Source organism: Mauremys reevesii, linkage group 11 (assembly GCF_016161935.1).
Source record: "Mauremys reevesii isolate NIE-2019 linkage group 11, ASM1616193v1, whole genome shotgun sequence".
Taxonomy (NCBI): Eukaryota; Metazoa; Chordata; order Testudines; family Geoemydidae; genus Mauremys; species Mauremys reevesii.
The window spans coordinates 7,241,687-7,257,576 of NC_052633.1; the positions used below are offsets into that span (position 1 = coordinate 7,241,687).

Sequence of the window (15,890 nt, forward strand, 5' to 3'; positions counted from 1 at the left end):
GAGAGAAGGCAGACACGCCTGGTGACTCAGCAAAGTATGCAGGGACTGGCCCATGTGACTCCAGACTCCATTTTGCTGTGATTTTTCACAGTAAGAACAAAGAGGTTCTTACACCTGGAAAAGCCTATATAAGGCTGATGCATCATCTCCATCTTGTCTTCAATCCTGCTTCTTTCCTCTGGAGGGACTTTGCTACAAGCTGAAGCTCTGCACAAAGGACTGTATGACCCATCCCAGCGGGGGATGTACTCCAGAGACTTGATTTGAATCTGCAGTTTACTCCATCACTGCTGCAAGCCTGAACTAAGAACTTTGCCATTGCTGTATGTAATTGATTCCATTTAACCAATTCTAGCTCTCATCTCTACCTTTTTCCCTTTACAAATAAACCTTTAGATTTTAGATTCTAAAGGATTGGCAACAGCGTGATTTGTGGGTAAGACTTGATGTGTATATTGGTCTGGGGCTTGGTCCTTTGGGATCGAGAGAACCTTTTTCTTTTATTGGGGTGTTGGTTTTCATAACCATTCATCCCCAGGACGAGTGCACTGGTGGTGATACTGGGAGACTGGAGTGTCTAAGGAAATTGCTTGTGTGACTTGTGGTTAGCCAGTGGGGTGAGACCGAAGACCTTTTTGTCTGGCTGGTTTGGTTTGCCTTAGAGGTGGAAAAACCCCAGCCTGGGGCTGTGACTGCCCTGTTTGAGCGATTTGTCCTGAATTGGCACTCTCAGTTGGGTCCCGCCAGAACCGCTTCGTCACAAGCATGGCTGGTGAAGATGCTCTATGCTGACGGGAGAGAGTTCTCCTGTCTGTGTAATAATCCACCTTAGTGAGAGTCGGTAGCCATGTCTGGAGGAGAAGCTCTTAGGTTGGTGTAAATTACGTCATGGGAGTTTCAGGGAATAGGGAACCACGGCCAATGGGAGTTTCAGGGGAGGTAAATGTAATTGGAGATATACCAATCTCCTAGAACTGGAAGGGAACTTGAAAGGTCATCAAGTCCAGCCCCCGCCTTCACTAGCAGGACCAATTTTTGCCCCAGATCCTTAAGTGGCCCTCTCAAGGATTAAACTCACAACCCTGGGGTTAGCAGGCCAATGCTCAAACCACTGAGCTACCCACAGGCAAGAGCAGAGCATGGAGCCCTCTACCCCCTCTCCCCGAAGAGCTGCAGAGATGCGGTGCCGGCTGCTTCTGGGAGTGGCGCGGGGCCTGCAGTGCCACGGGGGTGGCAATCCAGCGGGCCAGGTCCAAAGCCCTAAGGGGCCGGATCCAGCCCACGGGCTGTAGTTTGCCCACCCCGCTGTACACTATGAGGAAAAATTAATGTTGGTGCCTTATCTTGTCTATGCTTTCTTCCTGAGCATATATGTTTTCTTCTATAATCTGTGAAACCCAGTCACGTACCTGAGGTAGGTTTTTCCCCTCCTCACAGTTTATACCTCCGATGAAGACCATGTTGGGCATCACTGGTTTGGGATACTCAAACACGAAATCGTATCTCAGGAGCCATATGGAGCCATTTCTGTAAAGTGTTGGTAAGTGCACATCTCTCTGGAGAAACTTTGAAGCAATGTCTTGGTATTTGGTATACAAATCCTTAAACAGTGGTGTCTCTAAAGAGCTAACAAATAGGTTCAGCACTCGCTGGGTAAATGTCATGTGGTCTGTGTAGCTGGTATAGCATCTTGGGACATAAGAAACAGGGTCTGGACATTTAGTCACTGCATGCTCTAAACTGCAGGGAAATCCACGAAAGAAGTACACGGAAGGAATGGATAGATACTCTGCCAGGATCACCCCACATGGCAAGGCGGGGTCTATGAAGAGCACATCAAATTTACTCTCGTCCAAGTATCGTATGATTTCTCTGTTCTGCAGGAGGCTGGCACAGTTGTAGAAGAATAAGTCCAGTACAAACATGGTGCTGCTGTATACGTCTATGATCATAGTAGGGAAGGAGACCTCATCAAAGGGCTGGTTAGCAAACAAATGAAAACGACGGTCTAGCTCTTCCTGGGTGTAAGGCACAGCATACGTTTTCCTTGTGTAATGCTCTGATTCTTTCAAGAGCAAATTAACTTCTGGAGCAAGCACTACTATTTCACGCCCTTTCTCACTGAGCTTCTCCACCACTGCACGCATGCTGAGCCAGTGACTTCCATCCTGAGGGATCACCAGCAGCCGCCCACCTTCCACAAACCCCAAAGACACTAGGAAAAGAAAAAGCCCTGCAGCAAACTGGTAAAGTCTGCCAATGACTGGAGCCATCTGAAAGCTGGAAGCAGATGCTTTGACTCTGCAGATGTTAGAAACCACTTTTTATAGCTGAACTAACACCACACAGACTTTAGCACTGCTTGCAACCTTTTTGAACTTACTGTCTCATTTATTTTTAAACTGTAGAGTTTCCACTTCTAATGGACAAATTCTACCTTTAGATTTGCAGGCACCATTTTCATTCAAGAAGAATGTCTTTGATTTACTCATTAACTTAATGTCCATTTCTCTACACTGAATTGCACAGGCCACTTCGGACCCCTTGTGCCAGCCAGTGAGAGTCAGCACATTTCATCACCCAGAGGTGTCTTTGTGGTTGTCAATCATTCATAGACTAGATCAGCAAAAGTAGTGATCTGGGTTTGTGCCAGTATGATGCAAAAAAAACCAAAAAAACCCTTATGACCCGTGTTCGCAACAATTGCTGTTTTCGAACACTGGAGATTTTGGATTGCTAAGTTCTTGTGTCCTTCATAAAGAATTGCCCATTTTGTAACAGGAATTGTGTAGGCCATCAGCATCCTATATTGTGTTACTAAACTCCTTTTCTGATTGTCTATTGGCCAGGGCAAATACTAATATAGCCACAAGGCTGAACACACAACACAATTGCATTTGACTTGTACAGTATTTTTATTTTGTTGCAACAAAAGTCAATTTTATACCCTTTTAAAAGTATATGTAGATGTGGTATCACACTATTTTTAAGATCATGGTTGGGGTATAATCATAGTATTATTAGCACCAATTTTTTGTGCAAAGTTCAAAAAGGTTTCAGTTACAAATATATGTACATATATTTCTGCCTCAACAAATAATGCAAACAAAATAATTCTCTTTTATCAATCACAGTTTTGTTTTGTTTTTAAATTTTTTTTATTTGTTATTCAAATTAAAAATGTACGGGGAAACCTCAACATTAAGATAAAGATAATATTAACAAAATGTCAATTTCTTGTGTGGGCTTTTTATAAACTTGTTTGCACTTTTGAATATAGTTATAAGAATGTGATAACAAAAATGTTTAAAAATAACAATTTATGCATAAAGCTAACCAAATACTTTAAACAGGTTTCCACGTTTTCAATAGGTTTCCACCTTTGGCTCCCAAACATAACAAAGCATCATGAAAGTTTAATATCCTCAGAATATTTGCATGGACCTGTATTTAAAATTTATTTTGGTTTAATTTGATAGTTGGTTTACTTTTATACGCTTTTCTTTTGTTATGTTATGTTAATGGGAAGCAGTGGTTGTTAAAGTTTGTGCTTCTAAACAGTTAACAAGGGTGAAGTTGGTATCACAAGCAAATTAACTCTAAAAAGCTTGTTAAAATTATGTTACCAACTCTTTTGCTGAAACAAAGTGTTCAGCAAGGTAAAGTGATACACCTTCTCATGGAAGATTTTGAGCATTTATTTTAGCCGTTAAGCATTACATGTAGTATAAAATATTAGTAATGCACCTCAAATGAAAATGAATGTCTATACAATAATTGCAAAAAGTATAGCTTGTGTTATAAAAGACTTGGTCCCTATTACACTGTAAACACACTAAATTAATCTGCGTATTAAATTTGTGTTACTAAAAACAAGGGAAACGTAAAAAACAAAAACAAAAAAACAGAAACCATTTATTATGTTAACTAACTAGCTGTTTAAGTTGCATCCCACACACTAAAGACACTAGAAGATATCACACCACAAAAATACCAGATGATTTCAGTATACAGGGAAGAAACCCCCAAGCATCAAGAGGAAAAAAAAAGAAGTGCTTTATAAATAAGAGACTGGTCAAATACACCTCTATCCACCATAAATGGACAATTAAGTTAACAATCAGCTAAAAACCACTAGCTGGACCAGGATAAACTGTCATTTAATTTCAACTTGGTTACTCTGTAAAAACAACTGTATTATTGCTGTACAACATTTACAATGTGCATAACCTTGCTAAACTGTTTAACCAACACACAGGTAAAAATCAACAAATGAATGGCAGCAAACAACATGAAGGCAAGGAAAAAACAAATTAGTAAAGAAATTAAGTTACACAGTAACTACAAATTGGGTAAACAAATTCCCTGTTAGTACCAGTCATAATTTGGGTCAGTGACACTGCATCCTAACTAAGGCACATGCTATTCAAAACAATCTTGCTCAGTGTCTGGGTACCAATACTAATCCTGACACAACAATATTTGAGAAATTGGTTACTGTCCATGCAGTAGGTTTTCTGAAAAACAACATCCATAAAAACAGCTGAATCTACTTCAACTACTGGTGTATCATGGGGCAATGCAATCCATGAAACAGAGAAGCTAGCAGTTCCTGTTTCCTGCACAGTGAAGCTTACCAGAGGGTGACAACCAGCAGTAAGGGTAATCTATAACATGAATGGACAGTACTGTATAGTAACTAAGTACAATATATTTATATATAAAGGCCTCAGTGGTAGTGTCACTATTCCAAATATTTGTTTTACTTCTCATATACATAGCACTGTGGGACACATTATCACAATCCCTATCCCAGTATTTCAAAACACTCAGCCTACTACTAATAACAATATGAATGGTTACTGTAATTGCCCTAAGAAAAGTGGGTTGCTAGCTGCAGTACCACAAGGGCCAAACTCCAACAACAGATTGGAAAAGAATTGTTATGCTTGGATATAAAGTGCTGTTATATGTACACATACATACTATACATATATGCCCATATACACTACAAATATCTATGCCATATCCATTTTATTCATATATATTAATTATTTGGGAGTGTCTATAAGGCTCAGTCATAAATACTACATTCCTCAGTCAAGGTCCCGGACCTAACATTCCAAGGCCCACACATTCCTCTGGAATTGTTAGTCTGTGTTACCATAGTTATTGCTGAGGCTTTAATGTTTGCCTGCATTCGCTATTTGCCCCCTGTTATAAAGGGATATACTCAGATAAATGTTGTTTTTGCTAATCCGGAAGTTTAGGCCTCGAGGGGATGTGATTAAAATGAACAAAGGTATTGTCAATGTTAGGCCTCAAACTTCCAGAAGCTTCAGAAAGCAAGCCTTGCAGAATTAAACTAAAACTTGAGGTCAGGATGCGCTGCAACCAGATGACACTTTAGGCTAACTCAGATGTATTGAGATCGACACACATTGACCTCCTTTGAGATAATTGGCTACATGGAGATAAGTTATGCGCCCACGCAGAACTTATAATATCAAAGCAACCATACTAAAAATTTGGCCCACCCTGATTGATTGGTCTGTTTTAAAACACGGCCGACAGATGAGATAAAAAGTACGAAGGCACAGGACTAAAGGTGTGTGTTTCGGTCATAAGGAAAACCTGACTCACACCCCCTGAACCGAAGGGATGTGCACTTCTCGACTGTCTGTACCTGGCCAGTGCGGAAAACAGCTGACTGAAGGGTAACATATTTTCGGATGAATGCAGTGTAAGATTATGGAGTAAAGAAGTCTGGTTGCTTGAACTGAATTGATTTCAAGTTGTATTGATACTATAGTGTTAAGAATAGTAGTAAGTAGCTAATGAATAACTTTACATGTACTTGTGCTTGTTTTCAGTATAATATTCCATTTATATTAATCCTTATTCAGGGCAGGTCTTTAATCTTTCTTTTCTTATTTCGTCTGTGTTGCCTTTATAGCCGGAAGTCATTAAAAACCCTTTTTGAGGAATAATTAGTAGTTTTAATTTCTCTTATACAGGCACTACTCAACCTCATTACATCTGTGTTGGGTGGTGGGAAGTAGTGATCACCCAGGCACAACTAGGGTCCTGATGCGTGTCCCCTTCTTCCTTCATCTCCGCAAAAGGCTAAGGTACGAAGTAGTCATTGTGACACTGCACCCCATATTCTTCATAGTGATATTATTCTGATATTGTTATAGCATAATCATGATGCATTTTAAGCAAGATAAGTCATGTGAGGCATTGGGAAAGTTATGCTTTTCTGAATATGATTATCCTATTTGTATGCATGTATCATTTTTGTATCTGAAGTTATGAATATTACCTGTGTATCTGTATTTCAAATGTAGTTACAGCTGGGTAACGCCCACTAGACAAGATGCTTTCAATATAGATAGCTGGGTGGGAAGGGCCTATTCAGAGCACTGGGCCATTAGGAAAAAGCAATAGGCCTTAGAAGAAGCTTATCTCCCACCTGGGGAGCCTTCCTCAGAACACCACAGACAGCCTCCGAGTAATGGCTGCTATGACTCTACAAGGCCATGTGATCAGTCCACATGATGCTGGACTCCATCTTGGGATGTCAGTATTTTCCACAGACTGGTCTGGGAATGAATCTTTGAAACAAAGAATTCCCGCCATATGCAAAAACTATATAAGGCGGGGAGTGGCATCATGTGGTGTACTTTGCTCCCCACAGAAGGAGTCTTCTGGAAACACCTGAGGAACAAAGACTGAACTGGGGGAAGTGCTGGACCCAGACTAAAGGGATTTCTAGCCTGTAAATGAAACTCCTGGGGATTCCAATCTGTAAGGCAAGTGCAGCTTGCCTCTTAAGAATCTGCAGCCTGCCTGTATCATCTTTTAGGGTGAGAATCTGCTAATTCATAACCAATCTCTTTAGTATATTAAGCTGAGTTTGCGTTTGTGTTTATTTGCTAGGTAATCTGCTTTGATCTGTTTGCTATCCATTATAATCCCTTAAAATCTTTTGTAGTTAATAAATTTGTTTTTGTTTTATCTAAACCAGTGAATTGGAGTGAAGAGTGTAGGAATCATAACTCAGGGGCAAAGGCTGTGGCATATTCCTCTCCACATTGAGGGAAGGGGCGAATTTTATGAGCTTATGCAGTACAGTTCCCTGAGCAGCGCAAGACGGTACAATTTTTGGTTTGTACTCGAGAGAGGGTGTGTACCTGGAAAGCTGGGAAATTGGCTGCTGCCTGATGCATGTATTTGAGTAGCTTGGGTGAAGCCGCTCTCTCAGGTAGCTCAGTTTGGGTATGTGGTGCCACCTGCTGTCGTGCTGGGTGATAACAGGGCCTGGGTTAGGCTGGCTGTGTCCCCAAGCAGTGTGAGCAGGGCCAACCCAACTGAATGGTTAGAGGGGCCCAGCAGTGCCCACAGCTCCCAGACTACACCCCAGGGGTGACAACCCAGCCCACTCATGACAACACTTTATAGAATGATAAGAATAAACAGGCTACCAAAGGCAGATTATCTTTTCAGCTTTTCTATTGCATTTGAAAGGCCACAGTTGGCCTGAGACTCTCAAACGCAAAGGGCTATCTCTACAAGCACGCAAAGCAGAGCTTTGTTTAAATCACTTCAGACGGAGCCATTTGTTCAAACTTTATCTAAGTCCTTAAAAAGGAATTGTTCTTCAGTGCAGACTAACAAATTCAACACGTAGGTTCAGTAGGTAGATACCATGTTGGATGTATGGCTAGTGTGATACCCCAGCACATTAGAGGCACACAGGGTTTCTGCTTAGTGCAAGAGAGAGAGGAGGGCTGTCAGGGAGACTGGTTAAGACTCCCTGGTGTAGACTAAATGAGTCTAGATGCTGAAAGGCAAAAGAGGCCCAGGATTTGTATATTGTGACAGAGTCAGGCCAGATGGCTACAGGAGAGTGATCGAAGGCAGATATATTAGCCCCAAATTAAGCAGGTCCCTTCCCCTGGGTAAGGGAACAGGGGCAGTTCCAGAACAATCAGGAACTTGCTGGAACCAATTCAGGCAGGCAGGCTAATCAGGACACCTGGAGCCAATTAAGAAGCTGCTAGAATCAATTAAGGCAGGCTAATAAGGGCACCTGGTTTAAAAAGGACCTCACTTCAGTCAGTGAGGGGCGTGCAAGAAACTGTGACTGAGAAGGCATGCTGCTGGAGGACTGAGGAGTACAAACGCTATCTGGCATCGGGGGGAAGATCCTGTGGTGAGGATAAAGAAGGTGTTTGGAGGAGGCCATGGGGAAGTAGCCCAGGGAGTTGTAGCTGTCACACAGCTGTTACAAGAAACACTGTAGACAGCTGTGATTCACAGGGGCCTGGGCTGGAACCCAGAGTAGAGGGCGGGCCCGGTTTCCCCCCTCCCCCTCCTCCCTATTGGATATAAGAGGAGTTGACCAGGACCATAGGTCCCACCAGAGGGGTAGGTCTCTGGCCTGTCCCCCGACCCACTGGGTGGATCAGCAGAGACTGCGGGGATTGTTCTCCTCCTTTTCCCCATGCTGGCCAGTGTCGAGGTTAGCTGAGTGAATGGCAGGTTTGAGCAACAAGCAAAAGTGGCCAAACTGAGGACTGCCATGAATCTCTGAGGAGAGCAAATCCGCCAATAAGCGCAGGACCCACCAAGGCAGAGGAGGAACTTTGTCACAATATGCACTGCCTATGCTTTAAACCAAAGGGAAATCTAGAAATGGAGCACGCTGAAGAAGCAGGACACTGCAAAAATCACCCTACAGAGCAATGCTACAGCTATGTGAAGCCCTTCAAAGTTACTCTCTATAAAGTGAGGAGCAATTTCTGTTACAGTTGTCGAAAATAACAATGGGCAAGATCCTCTCATGCAGACAAGCTGTGCTGAGTTCCAGCTGAGAAGCTACTGTGAGGGTATGACCAGACTGCAATGACTGGGTACTGCCTCGAGCTGGCAGACCTGAGCTAGCTTAAACCTAGCCAGCTTGGGTTCCGGAAAAGTGCCGTTGCAGCAGCATAAGACACGCTAATGCCAGGGTACAAAATACAGGGGTACAACAGAGTAGGTCATGCTGCTGGGGAAGAGGCACTGTATATTTAAAAAAAACCCAAACATTGTCAGATAAGGTGAAAAATCTTGAATGACTCAGACTGTATCACAGAATCTCTATGTCTAGAAATTCCATGCACGAATAACAAGAATATAGCAGTAGGAATATACAACCAAAGACTTGACCAGGATAGTGACAGTGTTTGTGAAGTACAAAGGGAAGTTAGAAGAGCTACAAAATCAGCAAATGCAAGAATAATGGGTCATTTCAACTATGGTCATGTTGACTGGATAAGGGTGTGATGCAGGGATAAAATTTCTAGACACCATTAATAACTGATTCTGGGAGAGCTAGTCCAGGAACCCACAAGGGGGAGGCAATTCTTGAGTTAGTCATAGGTGGAGTGCAGGATCTGCTCCAAGAGGCAACTATAGCTGCATTGCTTGAAAATAGTGACCCTAATGCAATTAAATTTAACAACCTTGTAGCAGGGAAAATACCAACAAACCCCATCAGGGTACCATTTGATTTAAAAAAGGAGAACCACATGTGAATGAGGGTGCTAGGTAAGTGGAAATTAAAAAGAGCAGACCCCAGGGTAAAATACCTGCAAGCAATATGGAGACTACTTTTTACGTTTTTTAAACTCCAAAATAGAGGCTCTGACTAAATGCAGACCCCAAATCAAAAAAGACCGTAGGAGGACCAAAAGAGAACCACCGTGGCTAAACAGGAGACTAATGGAGGCCATTAATGGAAAAAAGGCATCCTTTAAATTTTGGAAGTTGAATCCTAATAAGGAAAACAGGAAGGCGCATACATTCTGGCAAGTCCAATGTAGAAGTATATGAAGGCAGGCCTTCTGAACGTCTTTCTTTGAACTTGCAAAAGATCCAAAAACTAACAATAAACTTATCTTTTCAGACTGTCAGAGTTAGGAAAGCCCGCCAAACAGGTAGTGGGGCCACGAGAGGGTAAAGGAGCACTCAAGGAAAACAAGGCCATTGTGGAATAGCTAAATGAATTCTTTGCATCAATCTTTACTGCCGATGATGTGGAGGAGATACTCATATCAGAGCTATTCTTTCTGGATGACAGATCCTGCAGTACTGTCCTCAACTGATGTGTCAGTAGAAGAGGTTTTAGAATAAACATGTCATTAACATACATAAGGGTGATCCAGTTGATACAGTGTTGATACAGAAAGCCTTTGACAAAGTCCCTTGCCAAGGGCTCTTAAGGAAACTAAGTAAACCTAGGATAAAGGGAAGGTCCTCTCATGGATCAGTGACTGGTTGAAAGATGGAAAACAAAGCATAGGAATAAATGGTCAGTTTTCACTATGGAGAGAGGTGAAGGAGGGGTCCCTTAAGGAACTGTACAGAGTCTGATGCTGTTCAACCTATTCATTAATGATGTGGAACAAGGGGTGAACAGTGAAATGGCAAAGCTTGCAGGAGACACAAAATTATTCAAGATAGTTAAGTCCAAAACAGACTAGGGAATTAGAGTGCGTGACACTGGCAGACCAGATGCCAACTCATACAAAGGCGCCTAGGCCTCACTGAACACTTACAAATGCATAGCTGGAAACCAGTCTGACTCACTTGTGTGTCAATAGTATTAAAATAGATGTTAGAGTTATAAGAATGTGTTTAGAGTTTGAACTTTATGAAATGTTAGTGAGTTGCTGCCTGCATTAATCTCACTTCTAATATCTGTATCCTGTGTTATAAGGTAATAGTTATGTGTTTTGCTCTGTAACTATGCAAGTGTTTGCTATGAAACTGTAAATCCGCCCAGTCAGGAGAGAAGCATTACTGAGTGTGAAATACTAGTTTACCACAAGAGGTGTCATCTCCTTCCCAACAAAAGAAGGCTTATAGATACCAGACAAACCATTGTGGCACATCAGTGAACAAAAGACTTTGTTAATTGCTTCCCCCATACCCATAAAGAGGGGAATGCACAAACTCTTATTCCATCACACCTTGAACTTTGTGGGAAGGGGGACTGAATATTATGACTTTTGGTGTAAGGGGCCATCTATCAAAAAGGCAGGTTGATGGCAAGATAGACTGGAGTGCCCGAGGGGACTGTCTATGACTCCATGGTTAGACTGTTCTAGCACTTGAGGAGTTCACACTTGATACTTGGTTGGTGAAATCTAAGTACAGAACTCAGCTTGGGGTTTGTGTCTTTGTGTGTAACAAACTTATGATTGTGAGCCACAGTCTGAGAGTGACCTCACAAAACTGGGTGACTGGGCAAAAAAAAAAAAAAAGGCAGATGAAAGTCAACACAGATAATTGCAAAGAAGGGCACATTTGGGGGGAAACAAATCTATATTATACATATACAATTATGGTTTGTAAGCTATCTGTTACCATCCAAGAAAGAGATCTTGGGGTCTCTGTAGATAGCTCTCTGAAAATTTCCATGCAATGCACAGCATCGGTTAAAAAGGCTAATAGTGTGCTAGAAACTATTAGGAAAAGGTTAGAAAATAGGACAGAAAATGTATATAAATCCATGGTGTGTCCAAACCTTGAATACTGCGTGCAGTTCTGGTCGCCCCATCTCAAAAAGGATTTAGTGAAACTAGAAAAGGTTCAGAGAGGGGCAACAAAGTTCATCAAGGGTATGAAACGGCTTCCATTAGCAAAGAGATTAAAAAGGTTAGGGTTGTTCAGCTTAGGAAAGAGATGACTAAGGGGGATAAGACAGAGGTCTATAAAATCATGACTGGTGTAGAAAAAGTGAATACAGAAATGTTATTTACCCATTTCCCACAATACAAAACATAGGGGTTGTGCAATCAAGTTAATAGGCAGCAGGTTTAATGCAAAGAGGAGGAGGTACTTTTCGACACAACACACAAGTAAGCTGTGGAGCTCATTCCCATGGAATGTTGTGAAGGCCAAAAGTATAACTGGGTTCACAAAGGAACTGGCTAAGTTCATGGAGAATAGGTCCATCAATGGCTTTTTTCCAAGATGGTCAGATTCAACCCCATGCTAAGGGCAACCCTAGCTCTCTGATGACCAGAAGCCAAGAGTGGAAGACAGGTGGATCACTCAGTAATTGCCCTATTCTGTTCACTCTCCCTGAAGCTCAAGAATGGCCCAATGTCAGAGGCAGGATACTGGGCAAGTCGGACTATTGGGCTGATGCTGTATGGTAGCTCTTATGTGCTTATATGTGTTCTTTAGGTAGCAAATGCAAAAGGATGCAGAAGAACCTCTTCCTGCGTTTATGGCATTGTATACATTTCCCTACTATGCTGCTTAGATTTCTCCAAGAGAAAACCAGTGCCTAATATAACAAGAACTATTTCCAATTGAGTTCATTCTGTTCGTGCTGAGCAGGGACATCCATTCTGAAGTGTCAACAGTACACAGAATGAAGGAAGGCTAAAACCCTGAGACTATCCATTTATCTTCCTAAATATTTATCCTGTGTCACTTACCTTTCTGCCAAAGAGACACTTGAAACCAACATTTTATTGCCAAAAGCTGAAACACAACTGGCTTTTCACTATGAGATTTAAAGCTTTTTCAGTCCTCTGACTTGTGCCCAAAATAAAGCTTCTCCACTCTGCAGTGTTATCTGTATTTCCCCTTTGCTTGTTTTTGTCCCTATCCACAGTGCTTTGTCTGAATTACATAACCCCACTGACCTTTCCCCTGCTCTCACTTTATCTGAGTCATTCCAAATCAGCATATATACCATCACCTGCCTGGGTGATTCCTCCACCAGGTCACTGCCTCTACTGTTTATATTTGCTTAATCACTTTCATGTTCCAGCCATGAGGGGCAGCAATGGTGAAAGCATGAACATGCTTGTGAAAGAAGCACACAAAGGCATGATGGAGACTGGCACTGCTGATGGAAAGGAGACACAGTAAATACAAATGCCAAGACCTAGGAAGAGGCTAAGGGCAGGTCTACACTAAGAGCGGGGGTCGAACTAGGGTACGCAAGTTCAGCTACGTGAATAGCGTAGCTGAATTCGAAGTACCCTAGTTCGAACTACTTACCCGTCCAGATGCCGCAGGATCGATGTCCGCGGCTCCAAGGTCGACTCCGCCACCGCCCTTTGCAGTGGTGGAGTACCGGAGTCGACCGGAGCGCGCGCGGGGAGTTCGAACTATCGCGTCTAGATTAGACGCGATAGTTCGAACTCCGAGAAGTCGAACTCACCGCGTCAACCCGGCAGGTAAGTGTAGACTAGCCCTAAGTTGTGAAGGCCCTTAAAGGTGAAGGCAAGGAACTTGTATCTGATATGGTGAAGAGGGAACCAGTGAACGGACTCCTTCAGTGGGGTGACCTGGTCAAAAATGATGGGCAGCAGCTTTTTGTGTTGACCTGCATGGAGTGACTTAGCTTTCAGGAAGAGCAGAGGAGGAGGAGAATCCAGTAGCCAGATGGGAGGTAATGAGGCCCCAGATGTGATTTTTAGTGGTGTGGGTAGAGAGAAAGGGCTGAATCTCAGAGATGCTGTGGAAGAAGCAGCAGCAGCAAGATTTAGCATGACCTAGATGTGTGGTTCTAGAGAAGGGACTAATCTGAGATGGTACCAGGTTATAGGCCTGAGTAACGGAGAGGATTGTGATGTTGCTACCAGTGAGAGAGGAAGAGGGGAATGCTCCAAGGGGTAGAACAGAGCAGTTTAGTTTTAACAATGCTAAGGTTAAGCTGAGGGTGAGACCTCACTGAGACTCAGAGAGACAGGCCGAGATGTGGGATTGGATGGAGGGGGACAAGAATAGACAGCTAGATTTTTAATCAGCGATGTATAACTGTTAATTAAAGCCAAGTAAGTAGATACAATCACCTAAAGAAAGAGTGTAGAGCAGGAGTGGGAAAACTACAGCCTGTTGTCCGGATCTGGCCTGCCAGCTGTTTTAACCTGGCCTTGAGCTCCTGCTGGGTAGTGGGATCTGGGGCTTGCCCTGCTCCAGTGCTCCAGCCGGAGCAGGGTCAAGGGCTGCTGCACACGGCTCCCAAAAGCCGCGGCAAGGCCCCCCTCCAGCGCTCCAACTGGGGAGCAGGGTCAGGGGCTGCCCCTTGCAGCTCCCGGAAGCCATGATATGGCCCCCCTTGGGCTCCTACACATAGGGTCAGCCAGGGGACTCCGCTCTGCCCCAGGCGCCACCCCTGTAGCTCCCATTGGCCGGGAACCGCGGCCAATGGGAGCTGCAGGAGAGGTGCCTGCAGACAGGGCAGTGTGCAGAGCTGCCTGGCCGCACCTCCACGTAGGAGCCAGACAAGAGACATGCCACTGCTTCCAGGAGCTGCTTGAGGTAAGCCGCCACCTGGAGCCTGCACCCCTGAGCCTCCAACCTAACCCCAACCCCCTGCCCCAGCCCTGATCCCCCTCCCACCCTCCAAACCCCACAATCCCAGCCTGCAGCACCCTCCTGCAGCACCAAACTGCTCATCCCCAGCCCCACCCCAGAGCCTGCACCCTCAGCCAGAGCCTGCACCCCTCCCTGCATCCCAAACCGCTGCCTCAGCCCTGATCCCCCTCCCACCTTCCGAACTCCTTGGTCGCAGCCCAGAGCACCCTCCAACACCCCAAACTCCTCATTCCCAGCCCCACACTACAGCCCGCAATCCCAGACAAAGCCCTCACCCCCTTCCTGCACCCCACCCCCAGCCTGCTCCTGCACCCTGAACCCCTCATTTCTGGACCCACCCTGGAGCCTGCACCCCGAACCAGAGCTCTCACCCCCTCCCGCACCTCAACCCCAATTTTGTGAGCTTTCATGGCCCGCTATGCAATTGCTATTCCCACATGTGGCCACTGGCCCCAAAAGTTTGCCCACTCCTGGTGTACAGTACAGGAAAAAAGGAGGTGGCCAGTGATCAAACTCACTGGGAGTCACAGGTGACTGATATGCAGTATCCCCTCAGGAGGGTGGAACTAGGGCAACCAGATATCCTGATTTTACAAGGACAATCTTGATATTTGGGGCTTTATCTTATATAAGTGGCTATTACACACACATACACCCCGTCCTGATTTTTCACCCTTGCTATCTGGTCACCCTAGGCAGAAATGAGGCATTTCAGCTGCATCAGTTGAACGGTGATTGTAGTACTGCTCTTCTGAGCTTGGCATCTGACCTAGCAGCTAAACCTAAGGCACAGTCCTTGACAAGGGCCCATGGGTTACTCCATGTTGCTGCCTTGCAGATCTCTGATATTAGCACATTTCTGAAGCAGGCAGAGGATGGCACTTGTGCTCTGGTGGAAGGAGACTTGATGGTATGCCAGGCAGCTGATACTGCAGCGAGATACACTGTGTTCTCCATCTCAATGTTCTCTGGGAGGAGATGGCCTGGCTGTGGCTATATGCAGACAAGGTCACATGGTGAATATCTTCATCTTGTTAATATAATAAAGCAAAGTCCTGGTTACATTCAGTGTGTGCAACTCCTTTTCTCCTAGTGTTGGGTGTGGCTTTGAGAAGAAGACAGTCAGGTTGCATGACTGTGTTAGATGAATTTCTGAGCCCACCGTGTCCCTATGAATGACTTATGTAGGGTACAGCCATAAGTGCCAAGTGCTCACTCGCTCTTCAGGATGACATCATAGCTGCTAGGACGACCGTCGTCCCAGGGAGGTGGTGTAAGGCGCATTCTGAGAGAGGTTCTAAGGGACGTTCCATGAGCCTCAGGAGAAGGATGCTGAGGTCCCAGGCAGGGGTATGTTCTCTGGCTCTCTGTCTTGGCACTCAGTTGGTGTCCTCCTCCTTTGATGAGGCAGTAGTGTACCATTTTCTGTCGGGACCTGGTGTGTAAATTGCCAGGGACTGTAGTGCGGAAGGTCCTGAGGAAGGCAGTCAAAGAAG

The 15,890-nt window shown here is 44.3% G+C and overlaps 2 protein-coding genes across 3 annotated transcripts in view; both read right to left on the reverse strand.

Moving 5' to 3' along the window:
- The window catches only part of LOC120374450 (UDP-glucuronosyltransferase 1-6-like), an 80,833-nt gene that overhangs the window by 36,126 nt on the left and 28,817 nt on the right, over positions 1 to 15,890 (reverse strand). The gene's annotated exons all lie outside the window — the stretch shown is intronic.
- Positions 1,150 to 2,273, reverse strand: LOC120375062 (UDP-glucuronosyltransferase 1-6-like). Its single transcript, XM_039495661.1, has 2 exons — positions 1,410 to 2,273; positions 1,150 to 1,260 (listed from the first exon to the last, which is right to left on the reverse strand). Exons 1-2 carry the CDS (start codon positions 2,271 to 2,273, stop codon positions 1,150 to 1,152), a joined length of 975 nt encoding a protein of 324 aa, XP_039351595.1.